The sequence below is a fragment of the Arachis ipaensis genome, chromosome B2 (assembly GCF_059453495.1).
Source record: "Arachis ipaensis isolate K30076 ecotype BB chromosome B2, ASM5945349v1, whole genome shotgun sequence".
Lineage (NCBI taxonomy): Eukaryota > Viridiplantae > Streptophyta > Magnoliopsida > Fabales > Fabaceae > Arachis > Arachis ipaensis.
Window position 1 is genome coordinate 18232023 of NC_142437.1, and position 20878 is coordinate 18252900.

At 32.9% G+C, this 20878-nt stretch overlaps 2 protein-coding genes across 8 annotated transcripts; both read right to left on the reverse strand.

The window, feature by feature from the left end:
- Positions 1-835: 835 nt before the first annotated feature.
- On the reverse strand, positions 836-9883 carry LOC107625049 (protein trichome birefringence-like 14). Of its 7 annotated transcripts, none has more exons than XM_021115607.2 (6): positions 9671-9883; positions 4208-4274; positions 3566-3749; positions 2766-2963; positions 2380-2575; positions 836-2049 (listed from the first exon to the last, which is right to left on the reverse strand). In XM_021115607.2, exons 3-6 carry the CDS (start codon positions 3717-3719, stop codon positions 1221-1223), a joined length of 1377 nt encoding a protein of 458 aa, XP_020971266.1. In that variant the 5' UTR covers positions 3720-3749; positions 4208-4274; positions 9671-9883; the 3' UTR covers positions 836-1220. The 7 variants fall into 7 exon arrangements, with proteins under 7 accessions (XP_020971266.1, XP_016183067.1, XP_020971268.1 ...); XM_016327581.3 differs by having other exon boundaries at positions 3566-3823; XM_021115609.2 differs by lacking the exon at positions 9671-9883 and adding an exon at positions 6786-8600 and having other exon boundaries at positions 2766-2930.
- Positions 9884-18763: 8880 nt separating this feature from the next.
- Positions 18764-20498, reverse strand: LOC110268749 (putative acyl-[acyl-carrier-protein]--UDP-N-acetylglucosamine O-acyltransferase, mitochondrial). Its single transcript, XM_088505700.1, has 5 exons — positions 20495-20498; positions 20161-20225; positions 19698-19802; positions 19528-19614; positions 18764-18982 (listed from the first exon to the last, which is right to left on the reverse strand). The coding sequence occupies exons 1-5, from the start codon at positions 20496-20498 to the stop codon at positions 18764-18766; spliced, it is 480 nt and encodes a 159-aa protein (XP_088361826.1).
- Between the last annotated feature and the right edge of the window lie 380 nt (positions 20499-20878).

A 20878-nucleotide genomic window follows, 5' to 3' on the forward strand; every position in this document is an offset into this window, starting at 1 on the left:
ATAGTTATTCAATTATTTTTTAATCGCATCTAAGTAAATTGTACTTAACCACATTAATTTTATTCTAAATAAATTTATTTTTTTATAATTTTACTCTTAAAGAATTTTATTTATCATAAAAAGTTTGTAGAATGACTAATACATAAACTTGTGGGAAAAAAATAATACATATACAATAAAGTAATGTGATTCTACTCATTTTACAAACATTTCATGATGAGTAAAAATCTTTAAGAGTAAAATTATAAAAAAATAAATTTATTTAGAATGAAAGTAACGTGATTAAGTGTAATTTACTTAGATATGATTAAAAAATAATTGAATAACTATGTACCATAAGAGATTGATATTGTTGAAGGATAAAATTAAAATTTATTTCTATGTATCGTTTCCCTAACGTTTTCGTCCTATTTAAGTCCCTAATGTTTTAAAATCGTCTCAATTTTGTCATGCTGTCAATTTTGTTAACAGATTTTTAACAGCAAGACAACATTGAGTCAATTTTGAAACGTTAGAGACTTAAATAGAACGATTTAAACGTTAGGAACAACTTTAGAACTTATCCCAAACATTTGAGAACAAAAATGATACTTTACTCTTTATTCTTCTTTTACATAAAATTTTAAAAAATGTAAAAAAAATAATAAAAGAAAAAACAAAGAAGAATAAGAAAAAAAAACTTAGGAAAGGAAGGAAAGAGAAATATAGAACCCCAAAAAAAAAAAAAAAAAAAAGGGAAAAAACCGCACAAAAACTCAAAAAGAAGATGGAGGAAAAAAAAAAAGGAAAAAAATGCAAAAGAAAGTGAAAAAGAAGAACACATAACACATAAGACTTTATTAAATTTAGTAACCAGAAAATTTGGTTACCCAATATTTCTATTTCCTGCGTTATTCAATAAGTACTTAGCTCGTGCCTGGTTTTAGTTCTGCTGCTTAGTATCCTCTGTTAAAAGCATAATCCTAGTTTTTTGGCACTGATATGGGACAGAATGAAATTATATTAACTCCCATGTTCTTATTCAGTGCCAACGTAATAATACATAAAATATATTTGACTGAAAACAAAAACTGGTCTCCCTAGACCATAAAGAATTGACAGATTTGATTCCCCAAGGCCAAACATCTTACTAACACATGTCAGCCTATGTATTTTCTTTTGTTCTTCACTTTTTTTGACAGGTTATAAGAGTGGAAGATGTAACTAAACTGTGCCAGAACCTATATCTGAGCAACAAGGAGTTCATTCCAGGTATCCGGAATACCAGGTAAACACCAATGCAAACAGTCACTTGTGTTTTGAATTCCTCTAGCAGTGTAGCGTGACATGTGAGCCTCATCCCTCAATTGCGAAAGGGCTGTTATATCCAGTATCTTGATCTTGGTTCCCTTTAGTGCACTCTCAATAGTTTGATCCATAGATCCCTCTTGTGTGACCTCACTGCCATTAGTAAACGGGATAGTGTTATCGCAACTGCCACCAGTGTTCCAATCCCCGTTGTAGAAATGCCTTGGTGATATAGTCCTGAAGAAAGCTTTAAGTCGAGGGTGTGAGACAAGTTGCGAATCAAGCCATCTGACAACATTGTGGATTGTCAAGTTTTTGGCATTGGGAATCTCTGCAATCCTTTTGTCTTCATTGGGCTTTCCATCAACATGCATTACCCACCTGTTTGCAGTAAGTTTCCCCCGGTTCCAATGGTGTCCTGTATTAAGAACCAAAACATCAAAGCGATCAAGGAATCGTCTCATGAAAGCTGGTGGCCGATCCAAGTGCATGGCAACATCGGAAAGTTTGTCCAAGACATTAAGGGGAACCAGATCACATAAGCTAGCTGACCAGTAATATAAGATTGTGGTATTGGTCTTCGGAAACCTGTAAGCCCAGCCATCAGGACGAATAGCCCCACGGGGTTTTACTAGACCATATTCCCATCCAACATTTTGAACCTCAGGGTTTTCTTGTCCACCAGTGACCATACACATCAGAGATTGAAATTGTTGCCGGCCCAGCGAATCTCCTATGAATGCAATCGTTTTGTCCTTCATCCTAGATTCCCACATTAACGTTATAGACTACTTGCAAACAAGTATATAAATTAATTACAAGGAGTAGAAATTCTAAGTTAACAAGATATAGTAAGTACAAATTAACAAACACAAGATTTAGTTGTAAAATTAGTACGATGCAATGTTATTTATGTTAACAGCACAACAGTTGAGAAAATCAAGCACGCAAACCAGCCAGAAAACTTTCATCACCATTTCAGATCCAGAAAATTCCAGAAAAAAAGAGTAAATCAAAATCACATGTTAATCTTGTTAAAAAAGATGTGTTAATTAACAATTTGTTGAAAGAAAAAGAAAGGATTATACCTACTTTCTCAAGAAGGAAGAGCTGTCAAATTCTGGCATATCACAATTTACTGGCTGCCAGCGGTAGCCCTCATATGAGAAATCTGGCCGTTGTGTCATTCTACATGACCACATGGAGGATAACCACTGCTTACAGCCAAATCCAGAATAAAGTGGTCTCCTACTCTCTGCAACCCACCTGCCCTTGGCATAATTACAATCTGAAAAGGACAAATCCAAGTAATACTAAAATCCAGCCAGTAAACTTCATTGATGAATGAAAATACAAGCAAATGCCAACCGTGATTTAAAACACACACATACAAAATATGCAGAATATTAGCTAATTTACTAGTGCATTAGCTTAAACTTCGTTGTAACAAATCTAAGAATATAACTAAAAGAATGTACCTTCACTGCTGGGAGATCTAACATCTTGATTGTACTGAATTTCTAGAGATTTTGCAGGAAAAGATCCTACAGCTTCTGAATCCACAGTATTTGCATTTGGGATGGTTCCATTTTTCGTGATTGGAGTTGAGGATTTTTCCTCACTTTCTTCCAGCTTTTGAGTTCCTGTTGAATCAATTCGGACTTCTGTAGGAAATTCTGAGTAGATATTATTTATAAAGGGTAAAAATAATAAAAATCAACAGTTAATCAAACTTAGCAAGCTAAGAAAAATGGTAATTGAAAAATACAAACAACGTGAAAACGGTTACACAACCAACAAGAATCAAATACCCATTAGTAGTCAATAAAACAGTTAGCAACAAGATCGTACAAGAGGTACAACTTTGAGCATAGCAAATGTGAATCTGTTATTTGATCACCATTGCTTTACAGAAATCCACACAAAAAATATGTAATTAACAGGGTTCATTGTTTATTATGGAAAATCTTTAAGCCTCACAAAGAGAGGCAAAGACAATTATTACTTCATATGGATATCTACACTGCTGAGTAGTAGGAAAAGATAAAAAAATTGCACATTACATAATGATTCTATATTCAAGAAAAAGTAATGATTATAAGAATGTATTAACATCAACAACTAGGTGTTCTCAAAGTCTAGTGATCATATCAGAATCCTAAACTATTTCAGCCATTCTTGCAGGAATGTACATATATCCACTTCAAGGCACAAGACAAGAGATAAAATAGACTATCAATATCACTTGGTTTATCTGGCAAGACAACAGAATACCAACCTGAAGGCATGAGGTACCATTCTTGAGCTGACCTTAAAGTCGCAGCTATTGGATTACTCTCCCATGTCCAAAGTAATATGGTAAAAAGAAAACAAGCAGCCAGAGCTAGGGAAATAGGCCTCCCTCTGAAGCTATAATTAATTCCACTTTTCATCTATAACTATGTCCAGTTCTTTGAATTTGTCTGTACATTCAGGAAGTGCCCATCAGATAACAACACACCACCAGTAAGTAATTCTTAACATTCATGAGCTCTATCTGTGCAAGTATAGAAATTCCAAAATTTAAAATATGAAAAACAAAGTTAAAGTATCATGAAAATGATGAAGCAATTGACCTGTAGTTCCATAACAACTAACAAGTGTCTAACTTAGCTATAGTTCAGGAACAACTAACAAGTGTCTATTTTTCTGATATTTACACAAAATCTCCAATTATCCAATTATCTGCAGCTTTATATCAAATCCAATTTAAAATAAGTTTTACATATATTCAAAACCAAGTTTTTTTACCAAATCCAATTTTTTCCACCATTTTTAATCCAAACCAGCACTGAAATTCACCATGGTTAGCAATAACTACATATTTAAATGCTTGACATCCACCACCATTTTTGTCACCCATACTAAGGAGAACAATAACCTGAATCAGTTGTGCTAGTGAAAAATCTATAATTGTTGTCACTGCCCACTGACCAACAATATTGAACCTGCGGCAGAAGAGAGACCATCAGAGAAATAACTACTATAGAAAAAGCAACTGTAGATTGTACTTGATATGATGCCAGATTAATCAGTAAACCTAATTTTCAAGCTGCATAGTGTATGGCATTAGGAAAAGTTACAAAATTAGATATTTGTAATATTGCTGTAAATAACACAACAAAGTGAGCCATACAAAACACTTTGTGCATCTTCCAAAATAGTGTTCAAAGCTGTATTAGGACACAATTCTGTATAGTAATCATTTCTTCAGAACACCTTGTAATGACCCAACTTCCAGTACGTCATGATTGTACCAAAAGTAAGGCATTACTAACCTATTTCTAGAAATTTTGGGGTGAGAACAAACCACACGTTCTCAATAGGGAATGGGAATGCTGTAAAAGTAATGAAATAAAATGCAACTAATTAACATACTCAAGGAAACTATATTTTTATCAAACCTTTTTGAAAATACTCTTGGTTTTACTTTAGCTAATTACTTACCTCTTTCAAAATCTCTAAACTCAAAACAAATTTTAAATATAAAACTAGTCACATTAACCATCTCTCAGCCACATAATTAATTCTCAATCAAAACATCAATTTTTAGTCACTTTAATATATTCACAAACTAATAGTACAAACAAGAAATTCAGTTCAACATACAAGCAAGTCACAACAAGACACAACACAATCACAGGGAAGTAATACAAGCAAACACAACCAAATGCAAGTGCACAAACAATATGATGCATGTCTGTCCTAAGCAGACCATGAGCTCACGTGTCGGTTTACACCCTGCAGCCCGACATTACCTAGGAACTAGTCCTAGATATGGCTTTATCTCTGTAGGTGAACTTTGGCCTACAGAAATGGCACTCCTATAAGTGAACTTCGGCTTACAGGAATAGTCTAAACACAACACAACAACTTTCTGTAGGTGAACTTCGGCCTACAGAAATGGCACTCCCGTAAGTGAACTTCGGCTTACAGAAATCGCGCCCCTGTAAGTGAACTTCGGCTTACAGGAATCGCAACTCTCTGTAGGTGAACTTCGGCCTACAGGAGCAACACCCTGAGATACACAATTGATATTCACTGTAGGTGAACTTCGGCCTACGGAAATAACAACGTTCTGTAGGTGAACTTTGGCCTACAGGACCTCTAGGGTTAACGGAAAAACAGCAGGTGAACATACAATAAATGATCATATCACAAGGCTCAACTCTTTGTTCTCATTCTCTTTCTCTTATTCCTCTTTTCTCTTTCTTTCTCTGATCAATCAGACTACATAAACTTTATGGCTTTCACTTTTGCAACATCTCAACTCAACAAACTTTAAAACTATTTTTTTCAATTTAATTCTCTTTCAAAAGATTCAAGAGACCCATTTATTTTAATTTTACTAAATACTTTCCAAAACATAACTCTTTTCATATTAAATCAAACTCAAAACATAATTCCTTCCTTAAATAATTCAAACTTGAAACATAAACCTTTTCTTGGTAATCCAAATTCAAAATAGTATAATTCTTTTCTTATCTAAGTAAAACTCAAATAATATAATTTTCCAAATTGAAATCTTTTTAAATAACATTTCAACAAAGCCTTAAGATTTTATAAAATTTCGGCAACACCTCCCCTAAAACTCGGACTTAGCCACCCTTACGGGCTCCCTCTTTCTTAACAAATCACCAGCCCTTTTCTCAACAATTATCAAACAGAAGATGCTCAATCATTCAAAAATTCACAATTCATAATAATTAATAATTTAACCATACTCTGCAATTTCCACATAATCCATCAATCCAACTCCCTTCTCATCAATTCATAACTAATTTCCACATATCATAGAGTCCTTCCAAAATTAAACTTAATCAACTAGTATTCCAAAAATCAGCCTTCATAATTCTAGTTATTTTAAAGTCATTTATCTATTAGCAAAGTTACTATTTTATTTTAAAAGAAATCAAATTTCAAGAAAATAATTTAGTAATCAAACTTCAATCTTTTAATAGTTCTCAAACTTAATTCTAATTAATCACGAATCAACATTAACAACCATCAAAACCAATTCCAACCAACCGCACGTCAGTTTCACAGCCATTCCGATATATCAGATAAATAAAATCAACAGCAAGCACTTATTCTCAATAATCAGAATACAGTCACAACTCAACCAACTCAGCATAATCTCCGAAAACCAGAATTCTCAACAATTCCATCAAAATCAGAAAACCAATATCAGTCACGGCCTCAATAAACAATTAATCTTGTCAACTAATCAATCACTCACAACAAGAACACCCAATGACATTCACAGCCACAACCTAAAATCAATAAATTAATTGAAATACTAGAAAATCATCTCAATACCAAACTTAATCCAAATTTCACAACCTCAAATCAAGTTTATTCCTATCAATTAATCATATTTATGAATTATTTGCAATTACTTACTAAACCTCATTGGCATTCATAAGTTAAAACTGTTAATTTTAAAATAAATCCCCTACCTCAAAGTTGAACTCAGGAAAGTCACCTAATACGACAGCTCCAGCGTTGGTTCCCCGCGGCAAAGGCTCCAGCAACTACGAAACTAGAAGCAGAGGCAGAACAGAGCAAGCACAGCAGCAGCGATCTTGAACTCAACAAACAGCAGCGGCAAGCCAACAGTAGCTCGGGTGGTGGTTCAACAGGTCAACAGCAGCGCAGCAGCTCAAGGGTGGTTGTGGCAGTGGCGGCAGCATCAACGGCAGGATTGGAAGCAGCAGCGATGACTGGGTGCACAACAGTGACGAGAACTCCTCTTTCTCGCGATCTACTCAGCGGCGGCTCCAAGGCAGACCAGCGGCGACGGCGACGACAAGGATGAACGGCGACGAAGGCGGCTGGCTCCAGCGATGGTGACAGGTCATGATGAGGACGACGATGGCGACGGCGGCTTCCCTCGGCGGCGAGCTCGCAGCAGGCGCGACGCCACTCTCCTCTGTTTCTCTCTTCCTTCTCGGCGTGGGTGGATGGCACGACGGCAAACAAGACACGGCTGGGTGTGACGGGTTCGGCGGAGTCACAGCGACGGTGACGCGACGGTGCAGCTTCGACGGCGTTCGGCTCCTCAGCGACTTCAGATCTGATAGCGACGTGACCTCACTCCACGGCGGCGAGCTCCTCCCTCCTCTTCTCCGTTTTCCCTTTCTCTCTCTCTGTGTGTTTTTTATTTTGACAGCTTAGGTTCTCCCTTTCCTTTCTCTCCTTTTTGATTTATTAATTTATTGGTTTAACTGATAAATTATTAATTTAATTGATAAAATCACTCTCACGTAAATAAAAAATAAAAAATAATTAAAAATTTAAAATTAAAATTCGAAATACATATTTTTACTAACATTTTAAGAATAATTAAGTTGAATTTTATAAATAATTAATACAAATATAAACATAATTAGTTTATACTACTATAATAATATACAATAAGAATAACAATCTATATGAATTATATTCAAAAAGTAATTTTAAAGTCTAAATATCTTAATATAATTAAATAATTATATAAATTTATTTTTCTTCTCAGAATAAGTATTTTTTATTTTATTTTTATATTCATAATTATTTTTTATTTTAAATTTAATTAATTTGTACTTCAATTAAAAAATAATTAATTTAAAAAATATTGAGTTAAGTATTTTCGTGTATATATATATATTTATGTATTAGTTAGAAAATACTAAAATATATACTATAAAAAGCATGAAAGATACCAAAATACAAATTGGTGCAGTGGTTGTCAACTTGGTCTTCATACGAGTCGAGCCAAGTTTAACTCCCACATGCTGATGTTAGCACGCAAGTTGACCATTAACTGGTTTGATTGGTTCGTACTGGTTTTGATCGATTTTTACAACTATGTGTGTTAAGTTTAGGAAGAAAGAGGCTGGGAAAAAGGGGAAAATTAGGGTTAGGATTTCTGATTTTCAATTTGGGGATTTTTGAGATTTAGGATTAAAAATTAGGGATTTTATAAAAAAAAATATGAATAAATATTTTGATAAAATTAAAGGGTAGAATAATTTTAAAATTAAATGTACTCTATTAAAAATATTTAAGAACATTGTTTATCAACATGTTACTAAGTTCAATTAATTATTTCTAATTTAAAATATAAAATAAACATATTAATTATTCAAATTAAATAATATAACTTTTCATTATTTTTCTATCACCGGAAGATTAATTTTAAATTATAAAATAACTAATTATAATAAAAATTATACAAAAATATTAATTGACTTAAACTTAAAGTATTCATAAAATCAATTTAATCATGCTCGATAGATTATTTTCTAAAAATAAAAAATTTAAATTAAATCATAATTTATTTATAATAGAATTTATTTAAATTAAATTATACGATTTTTTCTTATTTTTCGATTACTGAAATTATGTGAAATACTCAATTATAATAAAATTCTAATTAATTTAAACTCTAATTATTATAAAAAAAATTACATATAACTCCTAATTATTTTTAAATTTAAAATATTATAAAATTTTATTTAATTACTTTTAATAAAAATAATTTTTTTAAAATAAAATCCTAAACAAATATAATAAATTTAATTATTTAAAAATTCGGAATATTACACACCTATTATAACATAGTATAATTTTTCATGTGATAAAATATTCTAAAGAGTTGAAATCACAATTCAGAAATAGGGAATGCATTAGGTTTATGCATAGCTTCCCAAAAAAAAGAATATGAGGGTGCCAAAGATGTTAGGCAAAAAACAATAAAAAAATATTATGCTTTAATTTATTCCTACTCGTTTTGACAGCTTTTACCGCCATCTTCAGTAACAATCATGAAGCCTTCTAGAAGATCTGTCAGTAAAAATCTAAGGAACAAGGACCTACCATTTGCAAATTACCGCTCAAATAACGTAAACTCATTGGACTCATCTAATCAATTATCCACCTGGGATTTCAATTTCTATATCGACACCAAAGGGTTGGCAACCTGACTTACAGTGTTCAATGTTGCAAATAATTTGTTAGTTGAAACTATTATATCAGATATTCATTATGCTTATTTGAATGGCATGATTTAGTATTCTAAATTCAGTAATCTCTAACCTATTAACTATTGTAGCTCAAATTAAAAACAAGTAAATGATCAAACAGTTGTAATACAAAAAAAATTAAATCCGTATTGTATCTATTTCTCAAGCAATCTGATAACATCCCAAAATTCAAATCCAAAACATGAAGATAGGGTGTCATCAGAATCTGAAAAGCAAACCGGAAAGAACAAAATGAATTTTGATTCGCTTCAGAAAACAAAAGCACATAGTGTATCCAAGTTTTGTAAATAATTGAAAAGAAGAGTGGTAGAAAGAACCTGTGATTTGTAGCTAGCAGTGTAGTTTTGCAAGTGCTGCTGTTCCTTTTCACAATTAATTGAAGATCTGCTCGATGATGACCACACATTTCATCCGAAGGGGATATTTTGGGTATATAGAGAAATCATCAAGGGTGTTTATGTAAATTCAAGAATTTTTCTAATGGATCAACTTTCGTTTCGGCCGCGTGAATATATACCGGTGAGTAGTGACCTGCTAAATAAAAAAGGTTTAACTGTCGAATATCTTAGAACACAAATTAGGATAAATCAACAAAAAATATTCAAATAATTTTGTCGTTATAAAAATATATTTAAATTTTATTATTAACAAAAATATTTTTAAATAATGTAAAAACACGACTAAAATACTATTTGAAAAAATAACTATTTGTATTTATAAATTTTATGACAAAAGTATCCACCAAAAAAAAAATTAATGTTATACTTATAAATGAATTTTGTGTGATAAAAATATCAAAAGCTTAATTTTTTTATTTTTAATAAAATTTTTAAATTATCCTTTTAATTTTTAACCTTAACTCCACTACCATTTTTTTGGTACCAAATCCCAAACTTTCACAACTTTCACCATACTCCACCACCATTTCTTCTTTACCAAATTCCAGACTTTTACAACCTTCACCACACAACAACCCTCACTCTTCACCCAACAAACTACCATTTATTGCGCTTACTGGCAAAACTCGTATCACGAAGTTGGCTTCCTTGACAAGAATCTCCAGATCCATTACTTTTTGGATTTTCCTTCCGTTTCATTGTTGGTGCCTTTATTTCTACGAGAAACTCTTGGAAAGCTTAATCAACGATCTAACATTTGCATTGTTGTTTTGGAACTAGGATCACCATGGTGGCATGGAAATGCCTTCCCTTTCCACTGACAGAAGATCATCGATGTATGACCCACTTAGAAACGCAAACCATCAACTGTCGATTTTGGTGGATCTGAGTTGGAACAGGAATGGCCCTGACACCAACAGCAACGTAGACGATAACCTCAATTTGATGTACATAAACTTCGTTGAAGTGAACACGTCATTGAACTTCTTTGGACATGCTTTCTGTGTTGCAGGACACGCCTTTCACCATGAAAACCAGTGCCAGAACTTGTGAGAGCATGCACAACACGCTCCACACTTGGTTTAGGGATAGAACCCAGCTAAATGGGGAGGACATATGATCTCTCTATTCTGCTGGTAGGGATTCTCTCTTCTACTGTCACCATTCCAATGTCGATAGAACGTGGAATCTATGGAAATCTTTCGATAACAAAGGCATTACTGACCTTGACTTTTTGGAATCAAATTTTCTATTAATAAGAACTTGGTGCGCGTGAAGGCCAAAGATTGCCTCGACTTGGTTAAGTTTGGGTATGATTTTGAGAATGTTCCGTCTGTCTAGTGAGGGTGGTGAATGTAACACCCTAACTTTTAGCACCTCATGATTGCACTAAAAGTCCAGGCGTTACATACCTCTAAATCTTTTTATTTTATATTATATTTAATATTGAGCCTTTGCGAATACAAACCAAAATTTTAATCAAGAAAACGAAAGGAGACTTTATTTTAAATCACTTAATCACAAAAGTATATATACAATCACATAGCTTTATATACATAGATTTATTCAAAGATTCTCAAATACAAGTCTTACCCCCTCTAAAATTAAGATAATGAACGACGAGGGTAAAATAAAATCTAAGACTAAACCAAATACAGGAAATACAAATACATTTGTACATAAAACTCTATCATTCAGTCGCAGCTCCACGCCAAGGATTCTTGAACTTGTCGCTGAAAAAGAAAATCTGTAGGGCAGTGAGAACATCGTCCTCGCAGATTCTCAGTAAAGAAAGGGAATGCCATAAAAGTAAGGAACAAAATGCGAATAATTGACTTTACTTAATGAAACTATATTTTTATCAAGCCTTTGAAATTATTTTGTAATTTTACTTTAGACAATTAATTGATTTCTTTAAAATTTCAGAACTTAAAATAAACCTCATTTGCGACATTAATTCTTAATCACTTTAATACATAAACTAGAAGCACAAGAGGCCCAATTGAACTCACAAGCAAGGCAAAATAAGTCAACCAGCACAATCACAGAGAAATACAACCAGCAAACACAATCAAATGCAAATACGCAAACAATATGATACATGTCTAATCCTATCGTAGGTAACGAACTTATTTGTCAGTTTCCACCCGCACCCGAGGCAATCCAACTAGCAAGTTGGATAAGGCATTCCAATGACAGAACCTCTGCAAGTTTTTACTTCTTGCAGGTGCTGATTCTCCAGCTGAAGTATGTCAAACATGAGCTCTGCAAGTACTTGCAGGCACTGATTCTTCAGCTGAAGCATGTGACCCTTTCTCCTGGAAGCCATTCCATATACACAGGCATCCCCGCACAATCATTCACATATAAATCCCATGGCGTAACATTCTCACATCGGCACCATAACTATTTACTTTTCATCACCATCTCGTGACCTTTTATTCATTTCATAATCACATGTCGGGTTCTCTTTTCTCTTTCTTTCTTTTTCTTAACAAACCGAACTCAAATCGCAACTTAAAACAAAATCTCTTCTTAAAAGATTGAATTTAAAACATTATACTTTTCTTAACAATTCGAATTGAAAACAAGACTCTTTCCGTAATAAATCGAAATCAAATAATATTCTTAAATCAGATTTGCTTTTAAATAACGCTTTAAACAAAGTCTTGGAGTTTTATAAAAATTTCGGCAATATTTCTTCTGAAATTCGGACTATGTCCCCTACCAAACCATTTTCAATTCTAAAAAATCATTGATAAATCCAACAAACTATATCTATTATAAGAACATTTATAAATCTGAAAGCTAACTAATAAATCAAACCAATATTTTCTCAAACTCATTCCAACGGTTTTAAACCCAAGTCATTCCTTACTTTAGAAGTATAAATCAAACTTTCCAATATTAAACCCTTTTCTCGATATGTGTAAATATGTAAGCCAAATCTTTTCTCAACATAGAATAATTTCTCAAAATAAGCCTATAAGTCGGATTTTTAAATCAAAATCACTTTTTGTATATTTTTACAAAAACTCGGATATAACCTCCCTTTAAAATTTGACTTTGCCACCCTTACAGGCTTCCTCACTTTCATAGTTTCTCAAATCAACAATCAAATTAAAACATCAACATAACTAGAGATTCTAACATTAATCACAGCCTCAATTCAAACTCAATTCATAGAACGCAACTCACATTCCCAATTCAATAAACAACATAAAATGTTTTACCATTCACCATCACAATACAACAAGCAGCAACTACAACAATATTATCATCAATAACAGAATCACAATTAGCAAATACACATATAGATAACCTAACCAACCAATTCTTTACAGCACCATCAAATAAATCAAATATCAAATTCAACATATTCAAACATACTATCACCAACAATTTAACTTCATCGATTCTCATTAATTAGTTCTCATTAATTAGTCATACAAAGAATTTATAAATTATTCGCAATTACTCAATAAGCTTTTGGAATTCTAAAATTAAAAAATCTTAATTTTAAAACGAATCTCCTACCTCAATTAGCTGAAATTCGGTAATTAAATGCAACAAATCCTTTGTTTATTCTTAATTCGTAGTAGCAACAACTTTCCTCTTGGAGCAACAGCAACAGCGATCTTAGCGCCAATCATAATTTTTTAGGAGATAAATTGGCAACGCTAGAATAAAAATATGCAAATATAATTAGGACAGAGATATGACAGAGGAACAAAATAGTAATAGAGTAAGGAAGAAAATGTTACAAGTCTCATAAACAAAGGAATCAGAAACATAATAGAAACACTGCTACCGGTAGCAACAACAGTGACCCATTTCAAGTTTGACGATGGCAGAACAGCAGCTCTAACAGCGGCTAACTCCAGCTATAGCAGGACGTGACGGAGCCAAACCCTAGCAGTGGCGGTGGTAGTTCGATGGCGTGAAGGCATGGCGGTGCGGAACAGGGCCTTGCTCCTACCCTAGTCTTCATGTTCTCCTCTCCTTCACGTCAGACGCTCTCTCTCGACTTTACTCAACGGCGCCAAGAAGCACGGCGGTGACTGGCGCGAAACTCCTCTAGCGACGGCTATTCGTGGGTGGATTGGCGGCGAGCTGGCGGTAAAGGCGACAGCAAAACGGCGAGGCGACAAAGAAAGCTTTCCGCGATAGAGTAGTGGCTCTATATAAAGAGCCTCCCATACCCTCATTCAGATATGCAGAAGAAGTAGTGTGTTACCATGTTAGGGAGAGTAGAAGAGTTGTAGAAGTAGTGTGTTACCATAAGGGGGATTGCTGATCAACAAAGAGGGAAAGGAGGGTTGCAAGAAACAAAGAGGAAGATTGGGAAATAGGAGAAAAAAAATATTACTTTGTATTTATTTTAAAAAATGGTTCGTAATTATTGTGCTCCGAAAAAACATATTATAAATTATTTAGATCATCCAATTTATATAAGTTGGTAAATTATATTTTTATTGTGTGTTTAAATTTCTGTTATTTTTTGATATTTAATATATTAGAATATAATTTTTTTGTTAATTTTAAATTAATTTTATGTTATAAAAATATTATAATCAAATGTATTTTATATAATATAATAAAAATTCTATAATAAAATATATTTTTTCTATAATAAAATATAAAAATACTATAGTAAAATAAATATATATTCTGTAAATAAATAAATATGTATGTTGCACATATTCAAAATTTTAATATATAAATGTTAAAATAATAAATAAATAAATAAATATTAGAAAATATGCATTGTTATTAAATATTAGAAAAATATATATTTTTGACGCACGAAAAAAAATCGACTCGGTCATTCATTTATATCTATTTAAAAATAAGTGTATAATAATAATAATAATAATAATAATAATAATAATAATATACATATACTTTTTATAATAATAATAATAATAATATACATATATCTATTTAAACGATTTGTATACTAATAAATATATACATATACTGATATACAAACCGTTTAAATAGATATTATTATTATTATTATTATTATTATAAAAAGTACTTTTTAAATAATAAATATGGTAATGCACGTTAATTATTTTAACAAATAAAATATTAAAATAAATGAATATGTAAATATTATTAACGGTTTACATATATTTTATAAATAAATATGTTAATATTTGTTTATTAATAAATGAATATTTATAACTAATCTAACAAATATATTTTTGTTGATGCAACCTAATAAGAATTTGTTGGTGCGTAAACTGGATCCGCCACAGACATGGAACCCGATGGTCGAAAACTACTTACGCACCATGGGATTCTACTACGTATCTAGGATTCACTACAAGAAAAACACACATTTAGGTACACTTGAAAAGTGTAGCCAAGAGTGAAAAAAAATGATGTCTTAGGCTACGGCTACGCTTTCTGGGCTACGGCTACGCTTTCTGGGATGATTCCTATTTGGCTATTGTCTATTCTCAAAGGCTAAGCTTTTCTGCACCAAGGGCTACGCTTTTGGCGTTTGGGAATAGGGTGCGCTTTTCAAGTGATGCTGTCCAGGACCAAAGGCTACGCTTTTCAGCTTCCACTTTTACTAGAATAGACTACGCTTTTTAGCGCTACTGCATCACCTGAAAAGCGTAGCCACATTGTATACTAGAGCTACCCTTTATAAGTGTAGCCTTAGATCCCTCTTTTTTTTTTTTTTTCTATACCATAGCTACATCATATAAGTGTAGCCTTAGGTCCCTCATTGTTTTTTTTTTTTGTTTTCTATATATATATATATATGTATATGTATATATAATTTTTTTCTAAAACCTAATATTTAATAATATAATTATATATATAATCCTATATTTTTAATTAAATTAGTGAAACATTATAAAATAAAAATAAATATATAATAATACTATGTAATATTCTTTAAATAATAAAAATTATCCTTAAACAAGATTTAGATTGCCATAATAAATTAGCAGCCATAAAATCTTCTATTTGAAAATAATACAAATTATTTCTCTAAAAATACAATTTATTTCTCTAAAAATAAATTACTTCGAACATAAGATCTTCTATCTGGGAATAATACAAATTAGCAGCCATCATTCTAGCTAGTAAACAAGTCTTTTTCCATCAACACATCGTTTCTGATTATAGTAATCCATTGACTCCTCAGTAGTTGGAAAGAACTGCAGCACATTTAATTTGCCAAATCTAAATAAAACTGAGCAGCATAAAGAGAAAGATGGAGTAAATGTAAAGCAGGTTCATTAAATTTAGAAGAAAATGTTTAGATACTACTTGTAACACCCTAAGTTTTATACTATCGTGGAGGTCTTTAAAATAAGGTGCCACACTTGGTCAAGAAAAAGAATGACTTAATCGTTACGCAAGGAAGGAGTAAATGCGCGTAGAACGGAAAATGAGTAGCACTAAAACGTTGGAATTTGAATAAAAGTGAAATAACATCTTAACCATGAGTACGTTTCAAAATACTTATAGGAAAGAAAAGAAACTAATTACGTCCTAAACTAATCTTGTCGAAGAGGCTCCCATACTTGCATCATATCCTATCCTTGATCAGGACTCTTCAGTTATTCACGAATCGAGGTACCAAGGGTCTCCCTCCAACACCTTTTCGCGCAGTGAAGACCTGGTTTCGTTGCGTGGGATGAACCAAAACTCGACGGGGTGCCGAAGTGGGGGAATAGGGCACGTATTCCACCCTTGGACTTCCACAAGGGTTCAACTCCTCCTCTGGATCCTCCTCCATGGTGTCTTCCTTCTGGCCAGGGTTGTCAGATTCCTCTTCCTCGGTCTCGGAGTCGGACTCGAGGTGTACCACCTTAAGTGACCGCTTCCTAGATGTTGAAGCGTTCCTATGACGGACAGCTGGGGTTCTTCTTCCACGAGTTCTCGACCTAAGTAGATAGTTTGGAGCACGGTAGTAGTGGTCGCAACTACCCACGCGTGCTTCGAGGGGTCATACTCGGAAGTTATCCTCGGGGGGCACTGCGTCGTCTCTATCCGCTGTGCCATGTTCCTCTGGAGACAGTATGGGAAAAGAAAGGGAGTGAGAACCTAACGTCTCAGTAGGAGTGCTATGCAACACCTCCATATCCATCTCCAGCCCACGTGCGGAATTTAAAAAAAGGAGCGTATAACATGGCATGTAATATGCATCTTTCTTGTAAAACATGTGTGCAAAAAGGAAAGCATATAGGAAAATAGAAGGATAACATCTTAAGTAACATCAACATAATCATAATTAAATCTAAAAGAAAAACATAGAAATCAAACTTTCATTCGTGCCTTCTCCTTTCTTAATTTATAACTTTTATGGAGGGTATTGATCTCAAACCGGTATAAGTGGGAGTTCCCTTCCCTTACCGAAGGTTCTTATCCCAAACATTTTGGCGATCACCTTCCCTTACCGAAGGATCATATCGATATCTTGTCTTTGGGGGTCACCTTCCCTTACTGAAGGATCATTCCCTCAGTTTAATTTACAACCAAGGTTATTTAGACATACACAAGAAGGGAGTCATATAAAAAAGATATATTATTATATAAAATTGATGGGATAGTCCCCTTCCCTTACCGAAGGTTCTTATCCCAAACGTTTTTCGATCACCTTCCCTTACCGAAGGATCATCTCGATCGATCACCTTCCCTTACCGAAGGATCATATCGATATCTTGTCTTTGGGGGTCACCTTCCCTTACCGAAGGATCATTCCCTCAGTTCAATTTACAATTAGGTTGTTTAAACATACACGAGAGAAAAATCATATAAGAAGAGATCATGCAAGAAAAGGGACAATTGTGATGATAAATGGATATATGAAAATCATGAGACTCTAGCATGTGTATGGATTTTCTAATTAAAAGATCTTGGTAATATAATAGCATGGATTGAAAGAGGTCCTATCAAAGTGCAGAAAATAGGGCATTTTAAATAATTGCACAAAATATTAAAGAAATTATGTATTCTCGATCCTAAAGGAATAATATAATGGTGCAAACGATCATATGGGTGTACATAATAAGAATAGAGTATATTAAATATTTGAATAAAATATTTAAGAAAGCATGTACTCTTGACTTTAAAGGAGTAATAATAACATAATGATATGCACATAATAGAATAGGATATATTAAATATTTGAATAAAATATTTAAGAAAGAATGTACTCTTGACTTTAAAGGAGTAATAATAACATATTGATATGCACATAATAGAATAGGGTATATTAAATATTTGAATGAAATATTATAAATAATAATATAATAATGTAAGAGATCACACACATGCATATAATAGAATATAGTATGTTGAACAAGACAGTATAAGAAGGCATGTACTCTCGGCCCTAAGGGAATATTAATATAATAATATAGGAGATTGAATAAGCATTATAAGAAGGTATGTACTCTCGACCTAAGGGAATATTAACAATATAATCATATGAAAGAGCACAAAATGAGTATAGTGAATAATTGAATGAATATCACAAGGAGACATATACTAATGATTTAAGAAGACATGAATGACATGGTGGACAGACATGATCAACATGAATAAAGGATGAGTGAAAGATAATTAATGTCATGATAACATTCGTGAATGGAAGAAAATAAAAATAGAACATAACACATGCCAAGCATTTTAAAAAAACATAATTCCCTACTCTTTTTCCTAACGCTTCTTTGAGCTTGCCTCTTGTGTTTGCCCGCAGAATATTATTTCTTTGTAGAGAGAAGGGAGAGGGTTAGTGTTTGAGAGGAGTGATTTTTCTACCTATGGGTGTTCCCCTATTTATATACATTTGGGGATAGGGTGGTTGGGATATTTTAAATTTCAAACGGAGGGTGGTTACTAGGTTCCTATCCAAAATTTCAAAATTCTAAGCTTATCTCCTAACTGATTTTCAAATTTCGAATTTAAATTTTGGTTTCTAGAAGGGGTGGTTGTTACACTACTCACTTTTAAGAATAATAGAAGACCGAAAATCATCAATCATGTTCTTGCCATTCTAGCCTTACAATGGACAACCACAACATTCTCAATATCTAACTTCAACCACGAGTATGCACTATGACAGAATGAGATAATCAGTTGAAGTGGGGGGCAATTATGGTCATCAAATGGAAAGCTAGCCACCTGAAAAGGGAATTTGACATTGCAGTTGACATTGCAGATGAAAGCAGCAGTTGGTTTGAAAAACAAATCTAAGTGCTGAAAAAAACTATAACCCAAGTGAAACAGAAAGCTAACACATGTAGTCTAAGCTGTCTAGTTATCATCATAACAAAACTAATGATAGATGATATGAATTAATATATTCAAAGTAGACAAAGAAATTAAAGCATACATTAATGACACACTTAAAGTTTATGGAGTATAAATGAAATTCACATCGTTTTTGTGGTGCCACACTTCTCCTCAAAGACTCAGTAAAATTTAGGACTCACCTTTCCCTCAATACGAAAAAAATGCCACAATACAATGTTAATGCTTTTACTTTCATATTCTCACTAAAAATATATACCTTGTGAAATAAAAGAGATCTATTTATTAACAACCTTAGGTTAGAAATTTATATCAGACAAAAGGCAACATGCAGTTTTCTTTCCTTTTTCTTTTTTTTTTTTTTTTTTGCGTGTGCCACCGGGGGAAGGGGGTGGTTAACCACACCAGCGCAATTATATCTATAATGTGACAGTGCTAAGTTACTACAAATCATGGCTACCTGAAAGCGATAAAGCAAAATAGAGAAATACCACTTCGGTAAGCCTATCCTCGAATGACCCGGCATTTGCATCAGCACGCATGAATATCTTCCGATAGACTGCTTTAAGGTTCTTGATCTGGATAATTAAACAAGAGAGAAGTTTAGTTGCACTGAAAAACAATCGAAGATGAGTAATTTTAAAATTTTTGTTAGTATAACCTCTGCAATGCTGAATCCACGTCGAGTCAGGCCCACTAAATTTAGACCCCGAAGCTCCGCTCTTTCTCTGGCTACCATTGTGTACTTTCGAACATTTTGTGAAACCTGCATGTATATAAGAACATGACATTGTAGTTGCACACTGAGTAATGTTAAATCATTTGGCATGGTAACAGTATTTGCTTTAACAAGTTATACAAGGAAAATTCAATATCAATAACACATTAGACCCAGTTTAATCAACTTTCTATTAATCATCTCGATGACCAATAATGCTCTATTGAATTCCAAAATCAAGAACAACCAGATTCCTCATACAATACTTACTAATCACAGCCTTCATAAACTTTTTTCTAATTGGCTTAAGTGTTGTATACTATCCTTACATGATATCATAATAATCATATCTTTTTTTTTTACAAATAAAAAAATTCTAAACAAAGAGATTCAAAGTAAAACGTACCACAGAACCACCACCAAGAAAAGAGAAAGAGCCAAGATGGCAGAATTGATGAATAATAGTCTCTCCTGCAGTGTGAACATAGCCTTACATATAAAAAACATTAATTATTTCCCAACTATAGAATACAAGTTCATTAGAGGAATCCTAAAGTATACTTTGGTTTTGGTTTTGCAACTACGTTCTAAGAATTTAATTTTATATGATTTTTTAAAAATCAGCTACTGATTTAGTACACTTCAGAAAAACAGCAAGCAGTAACCAACTTAGAAAAATTATATAAAATCCATATTTGGTTGGATTCTCCTAAAGTTTGGTATGGTTGAACCAGACTTACCCATCTTTCACCCAGTTCAAGTCCCAGAGCATTTTCACTTCTCTAGAAAAATTTATGCCTCTCGAAATATGGTTTTGTTTTAAGGAAAGGGTGCTGTCGCAGCAGTGAACAGCCCTGCTTCCAGAAGACACAACTTTCTCTATAAAATTCGAATTGTTCTGAAATTTGGACATAAAATACTAGACATCCTAATATTTCATTCTTCTTTGGTTTCACCTCCAAATAGTTTCAGAGTGTTGAGATATGTGATTTTGAAATTGCTGTTTCAGAATTCGTACAGCATTGTTTCTGCAGAAAATGACCATTTTCTAAAAAACATATCTCCCAAACCACACATATAAAATTTCTGAAATTTTAGGTGAATAATCTAGACATCTTAAAGTT